The sequence below is a fragment of the Prosopis cineraria genome, unplaced genomic scaffold (assembly GCF_029017545.1).
Source record: "Prosopis cineraria cultivar Desert tree isolate PC_DT_omini unplaced genomic scaffold, ASM2901754v1 PC11, whole genome shotgun sequence".
Lineage (NCBI taxonomy): Eukaryota > Viridiplantae > Streptophyta > Magnoliopsida > Fabales > Fabaceae > Prosopis > Prosopis cineraria.
In genome coordinates this window covers 764,856-780,002 of record NW_026555342.1, presented here as the reverse complement: position 1 = coordinate 780,002, position 15,147 = coordinate 764,856, and the positions used below count along the sequence as shown (strand labels likewise).

The 15,147-nt window shown below is 30.0% G+C and overlaps 1 protein-coding gene across 2 annotated transcripts; it reads left to right on the top strand.

Moving 5' to 3' along the window:
• Positions 1-1,088: 1,088 nt before the first annotated feature.
• On the top strand, positions 1,089-7,334 carry LOC129285966 (MADS-box protein JOINTLESS-like). 2 transcript variants are annotated; one of them, XM_054921980.1, is made up of 9 exons: positions 1,089-1,177; positions 1,805-1,993; positions 2,759-2,834; positions 3,727-3,788; positions 3,887-3,986; positions 5,096-5,137; positions 6,282-6,320; positions 6,431-6,540; positions 7,154-7,334. In XM_054921980.1, exons 2-9 carry the CDS (start codon positions 1,812-1,814, stop codon positions 7,170-7,172), a joined length of 630 nt encoding a protein of 209 aa, XP_054777955.1. In that variant the 5' UTR covers positions 1,089-1,177; positions 1,805-1,811; the 3' UTR covers positions 7,173-7,334. The 2 variants fall into 2 exon arrangements, with proteins under 2 accessions (XP_054777955.1, XP_054777956.1); XM_054921981.1 differs by having other exon boundaries at positions 1,802-1,993.
• Positions 7,335-15,147: the final 7,813 nt, after the last annotated feature.

The following is a 15,147-nucleotide window of genomic DNA, read 5'->3' as shown; positions in this document are numbered from 1 at the left end:
TTGCCCAAAGTTTAGAATAAATTAAATATGAATTTAGAGTTTATATTGCCTCTAACCTATAAATTAAGGTCCAAATTGTTTTTTAGGCCATTAAATAAAGATTAAAATAATGAAAAAATGACATTGAAACCTCTTTAAATTATATAAATGATATTTTGTCCTCTCAAAATGTTATAATTCTTTTAAAATCTCTAAAAACTTTTTTGTCATTAAGGAATTTATATAAAAATCCCAAGCCTTAGACAAGTTTTGTTTTAAAATTCATTACTTCTCTTTTTAAAATTATAAGAAGTCAATAACAATTCACAAGTTCGCATTTGAAATTTAATATTTTTTAAGTGTTGCAAATATCAATTGTTATTTATAAGTTTTGTTTTAAGATTCATAATTTTTATTCTTAAATTTGAGGGAATTCAACAATTCACAAGCTCATATTTTAAATTCTAATATTTCTCAAGTATTGTAAATATCAATTTTTATTTACAAGTTTTGTTTTAAGATTCACAACTTTTTTCTTAAATTCACAAAAATTCAACAGTAATTTACCAATTCATATTTAAAATCTTGATATTTCTCAAGTGTTGCAAATATCAATTTATATTTACAAGTTTTGTTATAATATTCACAACTTTTTTTCCTCTAAAATTGTAAGAATTCAATAACAATTCACAAATTCAAAAGTAGATATTCTAAGGCTTGAAATTTTTATTTCAATCAAGGACAATTTAATCTTGTATATTAATTTTTTAATGATAAAAAATTTGTAAAATTTTTATGAAAATTATGATATTTTTAAATGATCAAAATATCATTTACATAATTTAAAAGGATTTTATTATTATTTTTCTTAAATAATTCCTTTCAAACTTTTTTTTTGGTAGAAAGAAATAAACAAACATAAACAAAAGTTATGTGAGCAAAGCCAAACGGACCCTTTTACTTTTTCTTTTTAAGTTCTCCGACAGTGAAATGGTAGAGAACAGAAAAAGGAAGAATATGAAATTAAAATAGTGGCTACGGAGGAAACATCAACTTGCCCATAAAGGGGGAAAAAAAAAAAGCATATACATTAATTTCCTTTGAAAAGCCATTAATGTACGAACCGCGAAAGCTGAAGAACAAGAGAGAAGAAGTCTGATGCGATATTCATAATACAAGTCTCTTCAATATCTACCAGGTTGGATTCCTTATTTTTCTGGAGCTTCGGTTTCACTTTCCTTCTTCTAAAAATGCTTTATTTGGAGTTTTTGTTTATTTTTGGGTCTTCACCCTCAGTAACTTTTGGTTTGAGGTTCATTTCGAAACACTCGAATTTTTTTTTTTTCTTTTCTCGCTTTCCCTTTTTCATCAACTGATAGCTGAGTTTCTCTTACCTGCTTTGGTCGTGACCTTTGGACTGATATTGTTGAGTTGGAAATTCTTCAGTTCGATATATTGGACTTTTTTCAATTATTTCTTATTATTCTTTCAAGGTCACTAATCTTTCTATAGTTTATATTTTTATCAACAAAAGCAACAATTTCTCACTTCTTTCCTGATTCTTATCTCTGATCTGTCGGTTCTTGGTGGGATACTTGGATTTTGTTAAGAATATTAGTAATAATAATAATAATAATAATAATAGTTTATTGTAGATCTTTCTCATGTGAAACCCACTGGATTTACTGCATGTATAATAGCGTCTCCATTTATCAGTTCAAGTACAGTTTTACCCCCACTTGGATTCTGCTGATATATATGTATATCTAATTTTTTGACTGCATAATTTAATGTATTTAATAACCATGTGTTACGGATGAAGAAGAGGGGAAATGACGAGAAGGAAAATACAGATAAAGAAAATCGACAGTGTAACGGCAAGACAAGTGGCTTTCTCAAAGAGAAGGAAAGGTCTCTTCAAGAAGGCACAAGAACTCTCAACTCTCTGTGATGCTGAGATTGCTCTCTTGGTCTTCTCTTCCACTGGCAAGCTCTATGATTATGCTAGCTCAAGGTTCTTGTGTGTGTGTGTGTGTTTTTTGTCTCTTCCTCTCAATTTCATTTTGAACACACACACACACACACACACACACATGTACAAGGGGATATTTAATTCTGTTGGGGGGGGGGAGAGAGAGAGGTTTCCACAATATTATCGTGAGTGATTTAAGAATGCAATATGAAACTGTATGAATGCCCATCATCATCATCATCGTTATCATCATCATCAATGTGTGTGTGTGTGTGTTTGCGCTTAGCATCTCTCACTTTGTATGATCTATAAAACTAGCTAGCTAGGACTATATGTTTTGAATTTTATTGTATAACTTCTTAATCTGATAATACGGCAGCATTTCTCAACCGCTGATAAGGAGCTTTTGTAATAACTCCATGATCTTCCTCGTTTAATAAATTGAATTCAAAGGGCTAGAATTATAAGCTGACCACTAGTTAGAATCTACATGATTTCAGTTTATTTATTAATTTCTAACCTTAAAGTGCAGTGTTAGTGTTTTAGTATTGTTGTTTCTGTTAAGTAATAACTAAAAGGTCAACGAATGAATAAATATTTTTATGGATTTGATGAAGTAATTGAATCATGTTTAGTATCCGCACAGTTGAAGGTTCTGAGTAAAACCATTGGGATTCTGAAGAATTTCATTATCTAATTTGACATGTATAAAATTGTGCTTAATGATATGATCTTTTGCATTAACTGATTTCAAGGAATAAAATTGATAAAGACACTCAAATGAGTTACTGTTTTTGTTGGTTTCAGTATTCAGCAGGTAATAGAAAGGTATGATCAACATTCAGCCATTCAAATACAAGGCAAACCATCTGTTGATCTGCAGGTAATCAATGAATTAATATCAATCATCAATATATTTATATTTATAGAAAGTTGCACTACTTATTAGCTGTTAACAATATACCATGTCTTATGCTTTGTACAAATAAACATATGCGGCAGCCTACCCTGTTTACTTGACTTTTTTCTTTTCTTTTTCTATTTTGGATAACATGCTTAACTCCTAGTTTCTCTAAATTATGACTTACGCAACCCCCCCCCCAAATAATATCTTAATTATGACTACTGAATAACTAAGCAAACACTTACCAAATGAACCAGAGGGTAAAAAGGATCTGCTTCAGTGATGGGGGATGGGTCCAGCGGGAGGAGTTAGTCCCTCACAACATGGCAAATCTAGGTTTGAATACTTGTTAGGAGAGGTTCACATTTAATGTCCAGCCATGCCTTGAATAGGATTACTTCAACTAGTAGGATACTTGTGAGCAATTCAAAAAAAAAACAAAAGAAAAAGAAAAAAAAGATCTTATTCTTTGGAAGAATTAAACTCACTGAAGAAATTACGTTCATTATACCTATAATTCCCTCCCTCTTGATTCTTTGTAATTTGTTGTCCATAACTTCCTTTTCTTCTCTCTCTTCCCTTGAAGATATTTCCCCTTCTAGATTTGATCAGGTTCCAGGATAATAGGGGCTAATGTTATGAACAAAAGTGAAACTGACTTGCCCTACAGAAAACCCTAGGTCCTGAATTAGCTCCACAGGAGAGCTAAAAAGAGCATTGCTTTGAGGGGTGACATAATGTTGAAATCAATTTATGATAAGATAATATGTGAGGTAATGGATATGAAATCATAATAGGCTAATCTTCTCAAGTCTTTTTGTATCTTTCCTTTTTTTTGTTTTTTTGTTTTTCCTTTTGAAATATGTACAAGCTCGAAGATGATGAGAAGGAACTGCACAAGGTAGCAGTAGCAGAAAAGACTCGTGAATTGAGGTAGACAACTTTATACTATACATACCACGCATGAACGTTCACATGATTTTTATGTTCCTAAGACACATGATGATTTGCGCTATAAATTATTTCAACAGGCAGCTGAACGGGGAAGAGCTTCAAGGATGCACGCTTGAAGAATTGCAGACACTAGAGGAAAGACTTGAAAGAGGCTTGTCCCGTGTTTCAAAAACAAAGGTTTCAATTTGATCCTTTTTGTGCTTTGATCTTCGTCCTCTCTAAAGTTTGTCAAGTTCTAAGCAAAATTCTACCATCTTCATCCGAAAACGTAAGTCATTTTATGTCATTAAATGTCATCTTTTTAAATTTTCCCCAAAACGTAAGATATTAATAGAGATATATCATTAATATGAGAATACATTTTAACAAGGGCTATTTCAAAATGTTCAAGTAACTTTTGTAAAGTTCAAGATGTTCCATTAATTAACTTTAACCAACTTTATTGGTCTGGGTAAAATTAAAATTAGAGTAACTTGCATTTTGGGACAGGAGGAATAATACTTTGTCATACTCCATCCGTTAAAAATATAAGATATTTTTAACCAAGTTATACTTATAATGAGTTAGTTAATTATCTTTAAACTGATACCATTTTTTTATATTTACCCTTATTTAATTGGGTGGATTACTTGAAGGTTAATGGTTGAGTGATTTATTTATTAAGGTACTTTTGGAAAAAAAAAACTCATTAATTATACATTGAAAAACTCAAATACCTTATATTTTTAAATATTTAACGTCAAAAAAAATGCCTTGTATTTTTTGATCATAGGGAGTATAAAATTTGTATTCTTCATTTAATTTTAGGAATTGAATGTAGGAGAAATATAATATCTTTTCATCAATCATGCATCAATATAATAGTCACTATATCTTGTTCACAAGCTAAGTTATGAACGATATGGCTTCCTGCATTTTGCCCTATGACTTCTCTTTAGATAACATCTTTTAATGTTCTTTCACAAGATTCAGTAGATTTCTTTAAACCTACATTATTGCTGATGTAGAATCTACCTGATGATGTGCACATTTCCTATTTTGGAAATTTATATTTTGGTACTTATCAAACTTCTTTATATTTGTACATTTTAAAAAAAATTAATGCCTTTACTGTGCATCAAAAATATATCTAGTTTAGTGATTATAACTGCTAGTTATCTTTCGCTGTGTGAAGAAATTGGCATGTTTTCTTCCTTATCCTTTACCTTTACGAGCTGTGATTTTGTATTGTTATTTCATTCAAGCTCTTGAGTTGACATATTTACTATGATTATATATTGTTTCAGGATGAAAGAATCTTAAAACAGATCAATGCACTTAAGAGAAAGGTAAATACTACGCCAAACTTAGAATTTTGGGATATGCTATATCTATATCTACATGTGCCAAAGAAAGTTAGGGTCTATGAACTTCTCTTTTTATCAACTGATTATATATAAGCAACATTGATGTGTACAGTAGCTCGTAAAATGAAATCTCATTATATAACTTATATTTCAAGAAGCAGGAAAATATTTTATGTCAATTTTATTGAAGTGTATTCAATACATTTAAGTCACTTGAAGTAGTTCCAAACATAAAATGGATCTTTCACAGTATTGTAGAAGGAACAATAGGAGAAAACAAAACCATTGAAGAGCTTGATCAAAAACTACTTGACTTTTTTGTTTTTTGTTTTTTGTTTTTTAACTTTGAAAAATAGTAACTTGGATTGAATCTTAGTAATTGTGCATGCTGTAGCAAGGATGTTTTGTCACTTACAATCCAATCATGTATTTTAAGTCATCTTCAAAGGATTTTACCCACTGCTTGATGGAAATTTCTAGTTGACTTTGAAAACTACTTGACTTTACTCCTTTAGTTTATCTGTACAGTAGCAATTAATGTATGTGAAATTAATGCATACGCCACTCTTTTTATAATCTTCATTCAGAATTATAAGAAACTTTTAACTAATTTATACTCTCCATTAAGTTAGTTAATGGTATTTAAAATTACAGATTCTTTCTATATTTCCTTTTCTTACATCTTTAATTGAGGGTATTTTTGAAAAAAATGTATTAATTACACCTTAAAAGATTCAATATGTCTTGTATTTTTTAATATGATATTTCCAAAGCAATGTCTTATAATACGAACAAAACGGAATACACATAAAGGGTCACTTATGAGTATTCGTACTTGAATTATTAGTTCTACGACAATCCCTTTTGGAGTAGTGTTTTCCACAAAACGGAGTAATTCTTAGAGATTTGATTCTTACTCTTCTCTTCACTTATGACACTAAAATTTGAAAATTTCCCATGATGAGAAAATTGAGATCCATATTCTGACAAACCAATGAATGTGATTTCACTAATACATAACGGATTTCAAGAAAAACCCAAGTGATGCTTTTTATGACACTAGCAATGTTCCACGTACACTCTCAGTCACCTTTGCTACTGCAATATGTTTGACTTTCATGTTCAGGGAATCCAACTCATGGAAGAAAACCGAAGAATGAAGCAGGTGATCACAGATTTTCAGACTCTTATCCTCTAAATTATTGCCTCTCTTTTCAGATGTTATGAATTGAAAGTCTTGTAACACAAATATACACTTGAGCTTTATATGTACAGAGCCTTGTGCATGAACAAGGGCAGTCTTCTGAGTCCATCATCGTTTGCAGTTCATCTGACATTAATCCTCCTCAAGACTGCTATAGTTCTGATAAGTCTCTCAGGCTTGGGTAATTAATTAGTTTATCTACTTTGTTGTAAGACCAATGATCAATATTTCATCCATACAAAAGCAAGAATTAAATCAATTTTCATATATTTAAATGAGCTGAATCAAGCCTCTAAATTAATGTTGGACTATAGTAGGATTGTATTACCTGTGTTTTACTGTGTTACTGCCCTGACAAATTTTGGTTTCTAAAAGTTTTATTTGTTTTTAGACTTGAGCATTGTTTTCCAAAGTTCATAGTTACAATAATGTTATTTTATCATATATTTTACCGTTTTGAAATAATAAAAACATTAAAATTTCAAATATATCCTCTAGGTTTGTTTAATGTAATTTGAACCGTCTACATTTGATGCTTATGGTTTGAGTTGAATATGTAGACTTTGCTTGCTGTGTTTACCACACTGGAAGGTTACAATTCTGCAAAATAATTTAAATGAAATTTCGAATAGGTTTTACACTAAGAAATATACAATCCATTCATTTTGTGAAATTAAAAAAAAAACAGATACTGCTTCTATTTTCTACCTTGTTGGCGCTAATTTATTTATTCATGTGGTCATTGTAATATTCTTCATAGCACTGACAAGAATTTGGCTTTCGATGTGTTGCAGGTTGTCTTTATTCAAATAAAAGCATAAATGTTCATTCCTTAGAGAACTGTACTTATGAGCAGGGAAACACAATCTCTAGCATCCATTTAATGGTCTCTTAAAAACCATTATGTGTGTGTGGAGGGCTATTATCAGGCCACGCTGAGAAAATTGTACTACAATTATCTCTCTCAAACTAATTTCTTTTGGCTATATATTGCAATGAGGTAAGAGTTCGTTTGAATTTCAGTTAGGTATAATTAATTATAAAAATAAATGATTAATATGATTGATTTTTATTATAATTATAATGCAATCTGTTTGGATACTGAAAATAATTTTAGCTGTACAAATTATCATAAAAGATATTTCTTTTTAAAATTAAATTATTGATAAAGTTGTATTTAATATTATTAAATTTTGTTAAACTTTATTTAAAAAATAAAATATATTATTTAACAGTAAAATTAAATTTATAAGCAATCTTTTAAAGTTTATTTTAAAATATGATTCTGGCTCAATAATCAATTGTTAACTTTGGGGATATTTTGGATAAATTTTGCAAAAATCAATTATTGTGGCTCAATAATCAATTTTTGGCCAAACTATAAGTAATGCTAGTCATTCGTCGCATTCATTGGTAGTGTTTGATTTTTCTTTTCCTTGCTTTTTTTTTTTCTTCTTTTCTGTTTTGTGGCCAAAGAAGACTTTGCAGGAAACAAACTATAAAGCAATTGTTTATTAATTTAGAAAAATAAATGTTACTTTTGAATTGACTTGACTTCCAAAGAATACAGCACTAAAAATTATATTTAAACATTTCCAATCAAATTAAAACAAACAAGATACACACATGCACGTGCGCATGGTACGACACACACCATAATTAACTTCAGATGTAATACTGCCTCCGAGTTCTAATTATAAAGTGTCTTCTAAAATATGTTGTTGGTCTATAATATAATGTGTTTGTAATATTATCTAATGATTTTTTTTTAGCCTCAGACTTTTAATGAGATCTTGTAAATTGATCCGTGAAAAGGAATGGAGGTTTTATGATGTTTACATTCATTTAATAAATAAGAGTAAAAATAGAATCTTGAACTGTTTCCTTTTTTTGACAAATTTAACAATATCACAATTTCTATAAGATATGTGAGATAGTTGAAAACATATACTTAGAGTACAAAATTTTAAAACATGATGAATAATTTTAATGTAGAATTCAAGTCTTGTAGCCGTCCACTTTCATTCATTCATTCCCTTGAAAAAGACTCAAATATATTGTTAGATTGGTGTACATGTTCACCTCTCTCTCTCTCTCTCTCACTTTTTGTTTTTTGTTTTTGGAAAATATATATATAGTAGGTTCTTATATATTGATTATATTTTATTTTTAATTTTTGTAGTTTTACTTAATTAATCTTTTTAGTTTGATTCGTTTGCAATGTTAGTCTTTGTAATTTTAAAAATGCACTAACAGCCATAAGATAGAATTAATTTTACTGTAACTCTGCTAACGTATTTCTTGATATGAAAATTAATTGATTAAGTATGAGTAAAAAAGAAGATAAGAGAGCAAAAAAGCTTCCTTGCATATTTGAATTAACATGAGAGATAAAGACAAAATTAAAAACACGACAATAAAGAAATTTAAAACTACAAGAACTAAAATTTGTTAAACTAAAGGAACTAGCTAGGAATAATATTACAGGCTTATTAAACTGTAGAGACTTAAAATAAAATATAATCAAAGTATGAGGACCTATTATTATATTTTTCCTATTTTTGGCCCCTCTTGCAAAAGTCTATTTAGTGTGTAGTAAATACGAATCTAATGTGTTGTAGAAATAATATATTATTCTAGGTAAAAAGTTAAAAGTGAAATGAATGATGATGTGATGATTGAACATTTTAGAATTTAAATGTATACAAATACTTTCCCCTATCTGCCTTGCCCATTTTTAGGTTTGCGCCAGAACTCCGCGTGGGTCTACCAACCACCATCCTAATCATCATTTATTAGTGAAGAATTTCAGAATTCACACACAATTTTAGAACCACGCTATTAATTTCAAATGTGTGTGTGTGTAATTGACAATATAACATCATTTTAGTTGGTGAGTTTATTATATGTGGATGAAATTTAATCTGATTCTATTTAAAAGTTACTTTTAATATGTTTCATTAAAATTAAAAAATATTAAATTTTATTAACTTTATCTTAAAATTTAATAAGTTTTTACTTTTGTACTTAATAAATATTGTTAAATCTCATTACTAATATTTTTATTTAAAGTATTTAATAAGAGTAAAAATATTAAGTGAAGCATTAAAAATTGACAAATATTCTGTAAATAAAATCAAAAGAGTAATTATTCAAAGAAAATATAGAGTTTCAAAAACAAAACAAAAACAAAAAGCAAGAAAATGATTCCAGACTAGTTGTATTGATATACAAGGCTGCAAAATAAAGGAGATTTGCAGGGGACATAGTAGAAACTGCAGGATGTAGACCCAATGCTGTAATTAATGAAGGCCCCAATGAAACTAAGGGCTATTTTTAGTAAAACACATGCATTATTTCTTGGATTTAATTTTTATTTAAGTTTCTCCAAGTTATTCCAATACTTTCTTATGTAGTATGATTTTTTTTTTTTGAGTAATTAGTTAATGTGATTTTAATCAAACTTGAACTTATGTGTGCGAAGTGGCTACTTAAACTTAAAGCTAAATAAATTAGTATATACAATTGGTGTGAGGCGAACAAGAATGTCATCAAAGTCATATCATTATATCAATATAAATTAATACTAACGATAAAAATAAATTTTCAAACAAGAGTTAATTTGTAAAATTTTGAGAGTCATATGTGTGATTTGGTAAGCCAGGATACATTAATAATGACTACTCTAAGCACGAAAATATTAATTGTGATAAGTTATGCTATAAGGTGATCGGTGATCTTAAAGCTAGATGGAAGCGTTTGTTAACCAATAGGAATAGACAAACAAAAGCTACATGGCCTAGATTAATGTTTCTCAGCCTTTAAGAGAATGTCCCCTTTAAATTTAGATAGATTTTGATCTATGTCTAGTTTGGTATGATAGAAAATTTTTTGATAGAATCTAATCAGAGTTAGAAGTAAAATAGAATTGAGTTTTAAAAATATGTTTGTTTTTTAGATAAATTCTTAATATAATTTTATGTATTAAGTGTATTTAAAATGTATAAAGACCCTAATGTCCCTTTCAAAATTAAAGGAAAAAACTCTCACTGTTGCCCTTCTCTTTGCTTGATTTATCATAGCATTGTCAGTGACAGTGATAGGGAGACATATTAAGGGTAGTGGTGAGAATTATGTGAAATAAAGCCAATTCCATCATGATAGTGATGGAAATTGGATTCAAGGCATTTTGGCTAAATAGAGATTCTTGAACATTTGAGTTGATGTATACCAAACTACTCAACTTCATGATTTTGGTTCCACTTTCATTTCTCTTCAACCAATTCTAGCTTGGTTACCAAACGTAACCTAATTTTCAAACATAAATTCCATAGCATTATGAAAGAGACTATCTCTTAGTGTTTTTCTCTCTTATGGTTTCCCTTGTAAGAGTGGGTCATCATCAGCCTTGCAGAGCATGCTCTACCAGGGCTTCCCCTTTCCCTCCTTTTCGAAGGGCTTTCCATGTGATAGTGACATGATTGACAAATCTCTTTTCTTAACTCATGTCAGGAGAGAGCAAGTGGAAGCTTTAGTGCTTTGGGTTGGGGTGTATGTGTAGGTCTAGGTGCATGCTTGGAGGAAATAAATTAGGACACAATGGCAAAAAATTTGAAGCATTGTGGATTGATAGATTAAAGGTGGTAGGCAACCGTCATATTTGGAACTAATTGTTCGCTAGGGTTGGGCCACAAGTGGGTAGAGTATGGAGATGCTCTATTTGCATAGAAATGGCAGATGATTATCTTTGTTGGGTGCTGTTTGATTTTGTATTAGTTAAATTGGATTTGAAGATTAGGAAAAATAGGTCCACAATAATAATAGAGGTGTTGGTTCTTGAATTGCAAGGCGTGATGATTGATGTTAGATGCGAGTTGATTAATCAAGAGTCTTATGGATGGAGGATATGGGATTGAATGTACTGAGGCTAATGTTTCAATTAGTTCATAGTTTCGAATCCTATTCTTTATTGTGTAATTCTTTCTCTCATATTTACTTTACAATCTATACTTGTTGATATGGAATTGTTGAATAGACTTGCATGACTATTTTAGGTTAATGTTCTCCTATACGTTAGAAGCCACTCTTGGCATACAACAACAAGCCTTATCCCACTAGGTGGGGAGAAGCTACATACTCTTCACATAAAGGGAATTTTTCATGATCTAGGGTACTAGACAAAGAGTGCAGATAAGTCTCATGTGTACTAAAAACTTTTATTATTCCATCTTTTAGAGCTAGAATGAATCAAAATTTGAACTCAAAACTAAGTGATTGGCAACTACTTTTTATTCTATTGAAGAATGTAGAACTAGGAATAAAATAAGAATAGGGATCCATGTCGAGCCATCCTTCTCAGCCTCACAACATCAATTGAATTAGCAGACACAAAGACAAAGACAAAGACAAGTTAAGATGTAAAGTAGTAGAATGGAAAAGGATGGTAGCCCACCCAAGAAAGCACATAGAGTAAGGTTTGCTCTGTGTAAGAGAGGAAAACTATATGGACATGGCTTTCCTTTTAGATAGTTGTCAAGCAATTTACCCATATCTCTATTATAGCAAGGTTGAAATCCAATCCATTACATTAAGATTGAAACTTGAGAACCTCGAGAACTAAAAATAGAGGAAGATATAGGCAATATAACATATTGAAATATGAATAGGAAACTACCTTCAAAGAGAAGAGAGAAGGCCAAGCCAAAACAATATTGCCATTCCTCAATTAGAGCTTAACGGGGAAAGGAGTGAAATAAAATAAATAGGATAGGCAAAACCTTGAAATAAATCCAACCTCATAAAATAAACCGAAAGAGCAATAATTGGTTAAGAACTTTTGATTTGAGTAATAGTAGGGCATACTAATCCCTGACCTAGGGATGTGTCAACAGAGGGGGAAGTCTTCTCTTTCAGAGAAAGAGAGGAGATCCACCTTTCAGACCTAGGGGAAGTAGAATTCCTAATATGGGTATAAAGGATCATCTAGAAGCGCTGAAAGGGCTAGAGGAAGGAGGCAATCTTCCCTTTTAAAAAGAGAAGGTGCACCAGAAAGGATTTAGTTGGAACTTATTCTTTTGATTGTAGCATGTATGAGAATGAGCACTATTTCAACTTGGTCTAAGTAATTGCGTTTATCTAGTATTATTAGAGGACTGCTTTAGTATGCTTGAGGTGGGTTCTATTTTTCAGTTGGAGGTGTTATAAGTTGGATAGAGTTTTTAGGTTTGCAATAGTGTTTTATGACTCTTTGATTATTTAAATTGCATCAGATTCTCTGGATTCATATTGGATGGCTAATTGTTGGGTCAAGAACAAGAATCAATGTAGAGAGTTCATATAGCGGATTAATGGAATCTTCAAATGAGAGGCTAAGTGAAAGAGGTGATTTGGTCGAATATTCTTTGTTCAATCTGTGGTATTTGCTTTAAACTTTGGTTTGAATTGCTGTTTTGAGGATGGTCTTATAGAGGTTTTGGTTCATTCTAATTTATCTTCCACTAGTTCATATTGTTAAATAAGAAATTTTTTGATTGGGGTTGTGTAATTTTAGTGGAGGAATTTATTAATCTTGAAAAAACTCTTGACTAACTTCCATTACTTCGAGTGAATTCTAATACTTTATAATAAAACTATTGTCCTACATTTAGAAAAAAAAGTATGGAAAAGATTGGCATTACAACCCCTTCTCCCTTGGTAAATATCCTTGCTAATGGCTTGTTTATGCAGGATTTGGATGTCACAAAATTTTTGCCAAAATTATTTAGTTTTCACTTGTAAAAAATGCTAACTTAATTCTTACCCCCGCTATATGTAATTTTGCATTTTGGTCCCCTCGCAGCATCTATGGCTAGGAATTCCTATCTCTGTCTTCTTTGTTCCATCAGTCCTTTAGCTCTGCTGTTGCCAGCCACCTTTTTTTTTTTTTCCTAATACCGTTTTTTCTTTTCTACTTCTACTTTCTGTTTTTGATTATGGGATGTGGTTGCTGGTTCAGGGGAAAAAAATCCATTGCATTAAAATCATTTTTTTCTTAAAATTTAACTAGCAAATGATCAGTCCTATCCAAGTTCAATTTGACCCCACTCTAAACTAAACTAAACAAACATCCGTACACTACAGCGCAATTGCGTGTGTTGGTTAATTTTAATTTGAATTTAAAATTCCGTGCAAAATGGATTGAAAGCAAAAATTAGTACGACGGAACGTGAACGACATGATTATTGTTGCATTGTGTTTGACATAGTTATGGCGGCAGAGACTTTCCTGTTTAGGCCCATCAAGAGCGCATGTTACCACATTGCTAATTATTCATTTTTTTAATAAAAATATAGAGTTTATTTATAATTCGAAAAAGAAAAATATAATTAAACTTACTCCTACAAGAGGCTAAACCCAATCTACAATTAAACTTTCTCCAGCCGTGTGGGGACCACATGTAGCTATTTATAATTAGGAATGTTTAGCTTATACCTGTCTCGATTGATTCGGTATCATCCCTATCATATCAAGACAAGTCTCATCCCGACTCAAAATCAATCGGAACAGGACTTTGCGAGATGAGACGAGACATGAAATTACCATCGGAACGTTCTGTCCTGTCCCAAATATTATATATATTATTTTTTATTTAAAAAATATACATTAAATATATTAATTGTACTGATATAATTTATACTTATATTAATTATATCAATTATAATTTTAATATTTACAATTATTATATAAAACTAAATTTTGTATATTAATAATTTTAATGACATAGAATAAATATGACAAAATTTTTTTTATAGTATATTAATTATATTAATATAATTTATTCTTATATCTATATACTTAATAACTTCTATTTATATTGTATTTTTTAGTTTATTTTTGAAAGAGTAATTAGCTTAATACATCTCAACTAAAGTGGAAAAACAATGATTTTATGTTATGCTTGGCTTGCCTATTGTTGTTACTCTCAAATTGTTGTGATTTATGTACTTATATTATTTTAATTTTAAACTTAATAAATTATATGATTTAAAATTTTAATGAATGCTATTATTTAGATAATTCTCTAATATTATTTGATTTATCGAGACGGCAAGATATCCCAATCTTACTCTAGTCTCGTCCTAATTTCTAACGGGATGAGATGACTTTTAAAACGAGACAGGACACAAGATTAAAATTCAATTCTAATTTTTTTTTTTAGAATGGAACATGAGATAAGAGTTTCTCAATCTTGTTACATCCCATAAATATCCTTATTTATAATAACGCCATCTGGGCCATCACGTCTGAATAGTTAAAGAAAACAGCAAACTGGTACACGTCGACGCACACACAAATATAAAATAATATTTCCTTCATTTTTATTTTAACATATTTTTATCCATTTCATTAATACTAATATAATAAAAATATAATAAATAAAAATAAGTAAAATTTTAAATAATAAATTTTAAATAAAAGATATAAATAAAAATATATATAATATTATTTTTTAATATTTTTTATTTTTTATAATAGTTTAAAAATTTTAATTTAAAACAAAATAATTCGTGTCTTTACAAAACTGAGACTACCATAGTATAATTTATTTTAAGCCAATCGCATGCAAGGCAGGGATTTCTCTTGTATTGATTGGCTATCTAAAAGGCAATGCCTGTGCCCATATAAAGCTGCAATTAATGAAATTAATTTACTCAAAAGGAAAAAAATAAAAGTGAAGATAAGGTGGCAAGATTTAAAATTTAAAAAAAAAAAATACAGGCAAGGCCTGTCTGCCGTCTCCTGCGGGACC

What these genes read in the sequence shown, in the direction of transcription:
- LOC129285966 (XM_054921980.1), top strand. Translation starts at nt 1,812, where the DNA reads ATGACGAGAAGGAAAATACAGATAAAGAAAATCGACAGTGTAACGGCA. An exon ending in AACCATCTGTTGATCTGCAG is followed by an intron (nt 2,835 to 3,726) that starts GTAATCAATGAA and finishes AATATGTACAAG; the next exon opens with CTCGAAGATGATGAGAAGGA. An exon ending in GAAAAGACTCGTGAATTGAG is followed by an intron (nt 3,789 to 3,886) that starts GTAGACAACTTT and finishes TTATTTCAACAG; the next exon opens with GCAGCTGAACGGGGAAGAGC.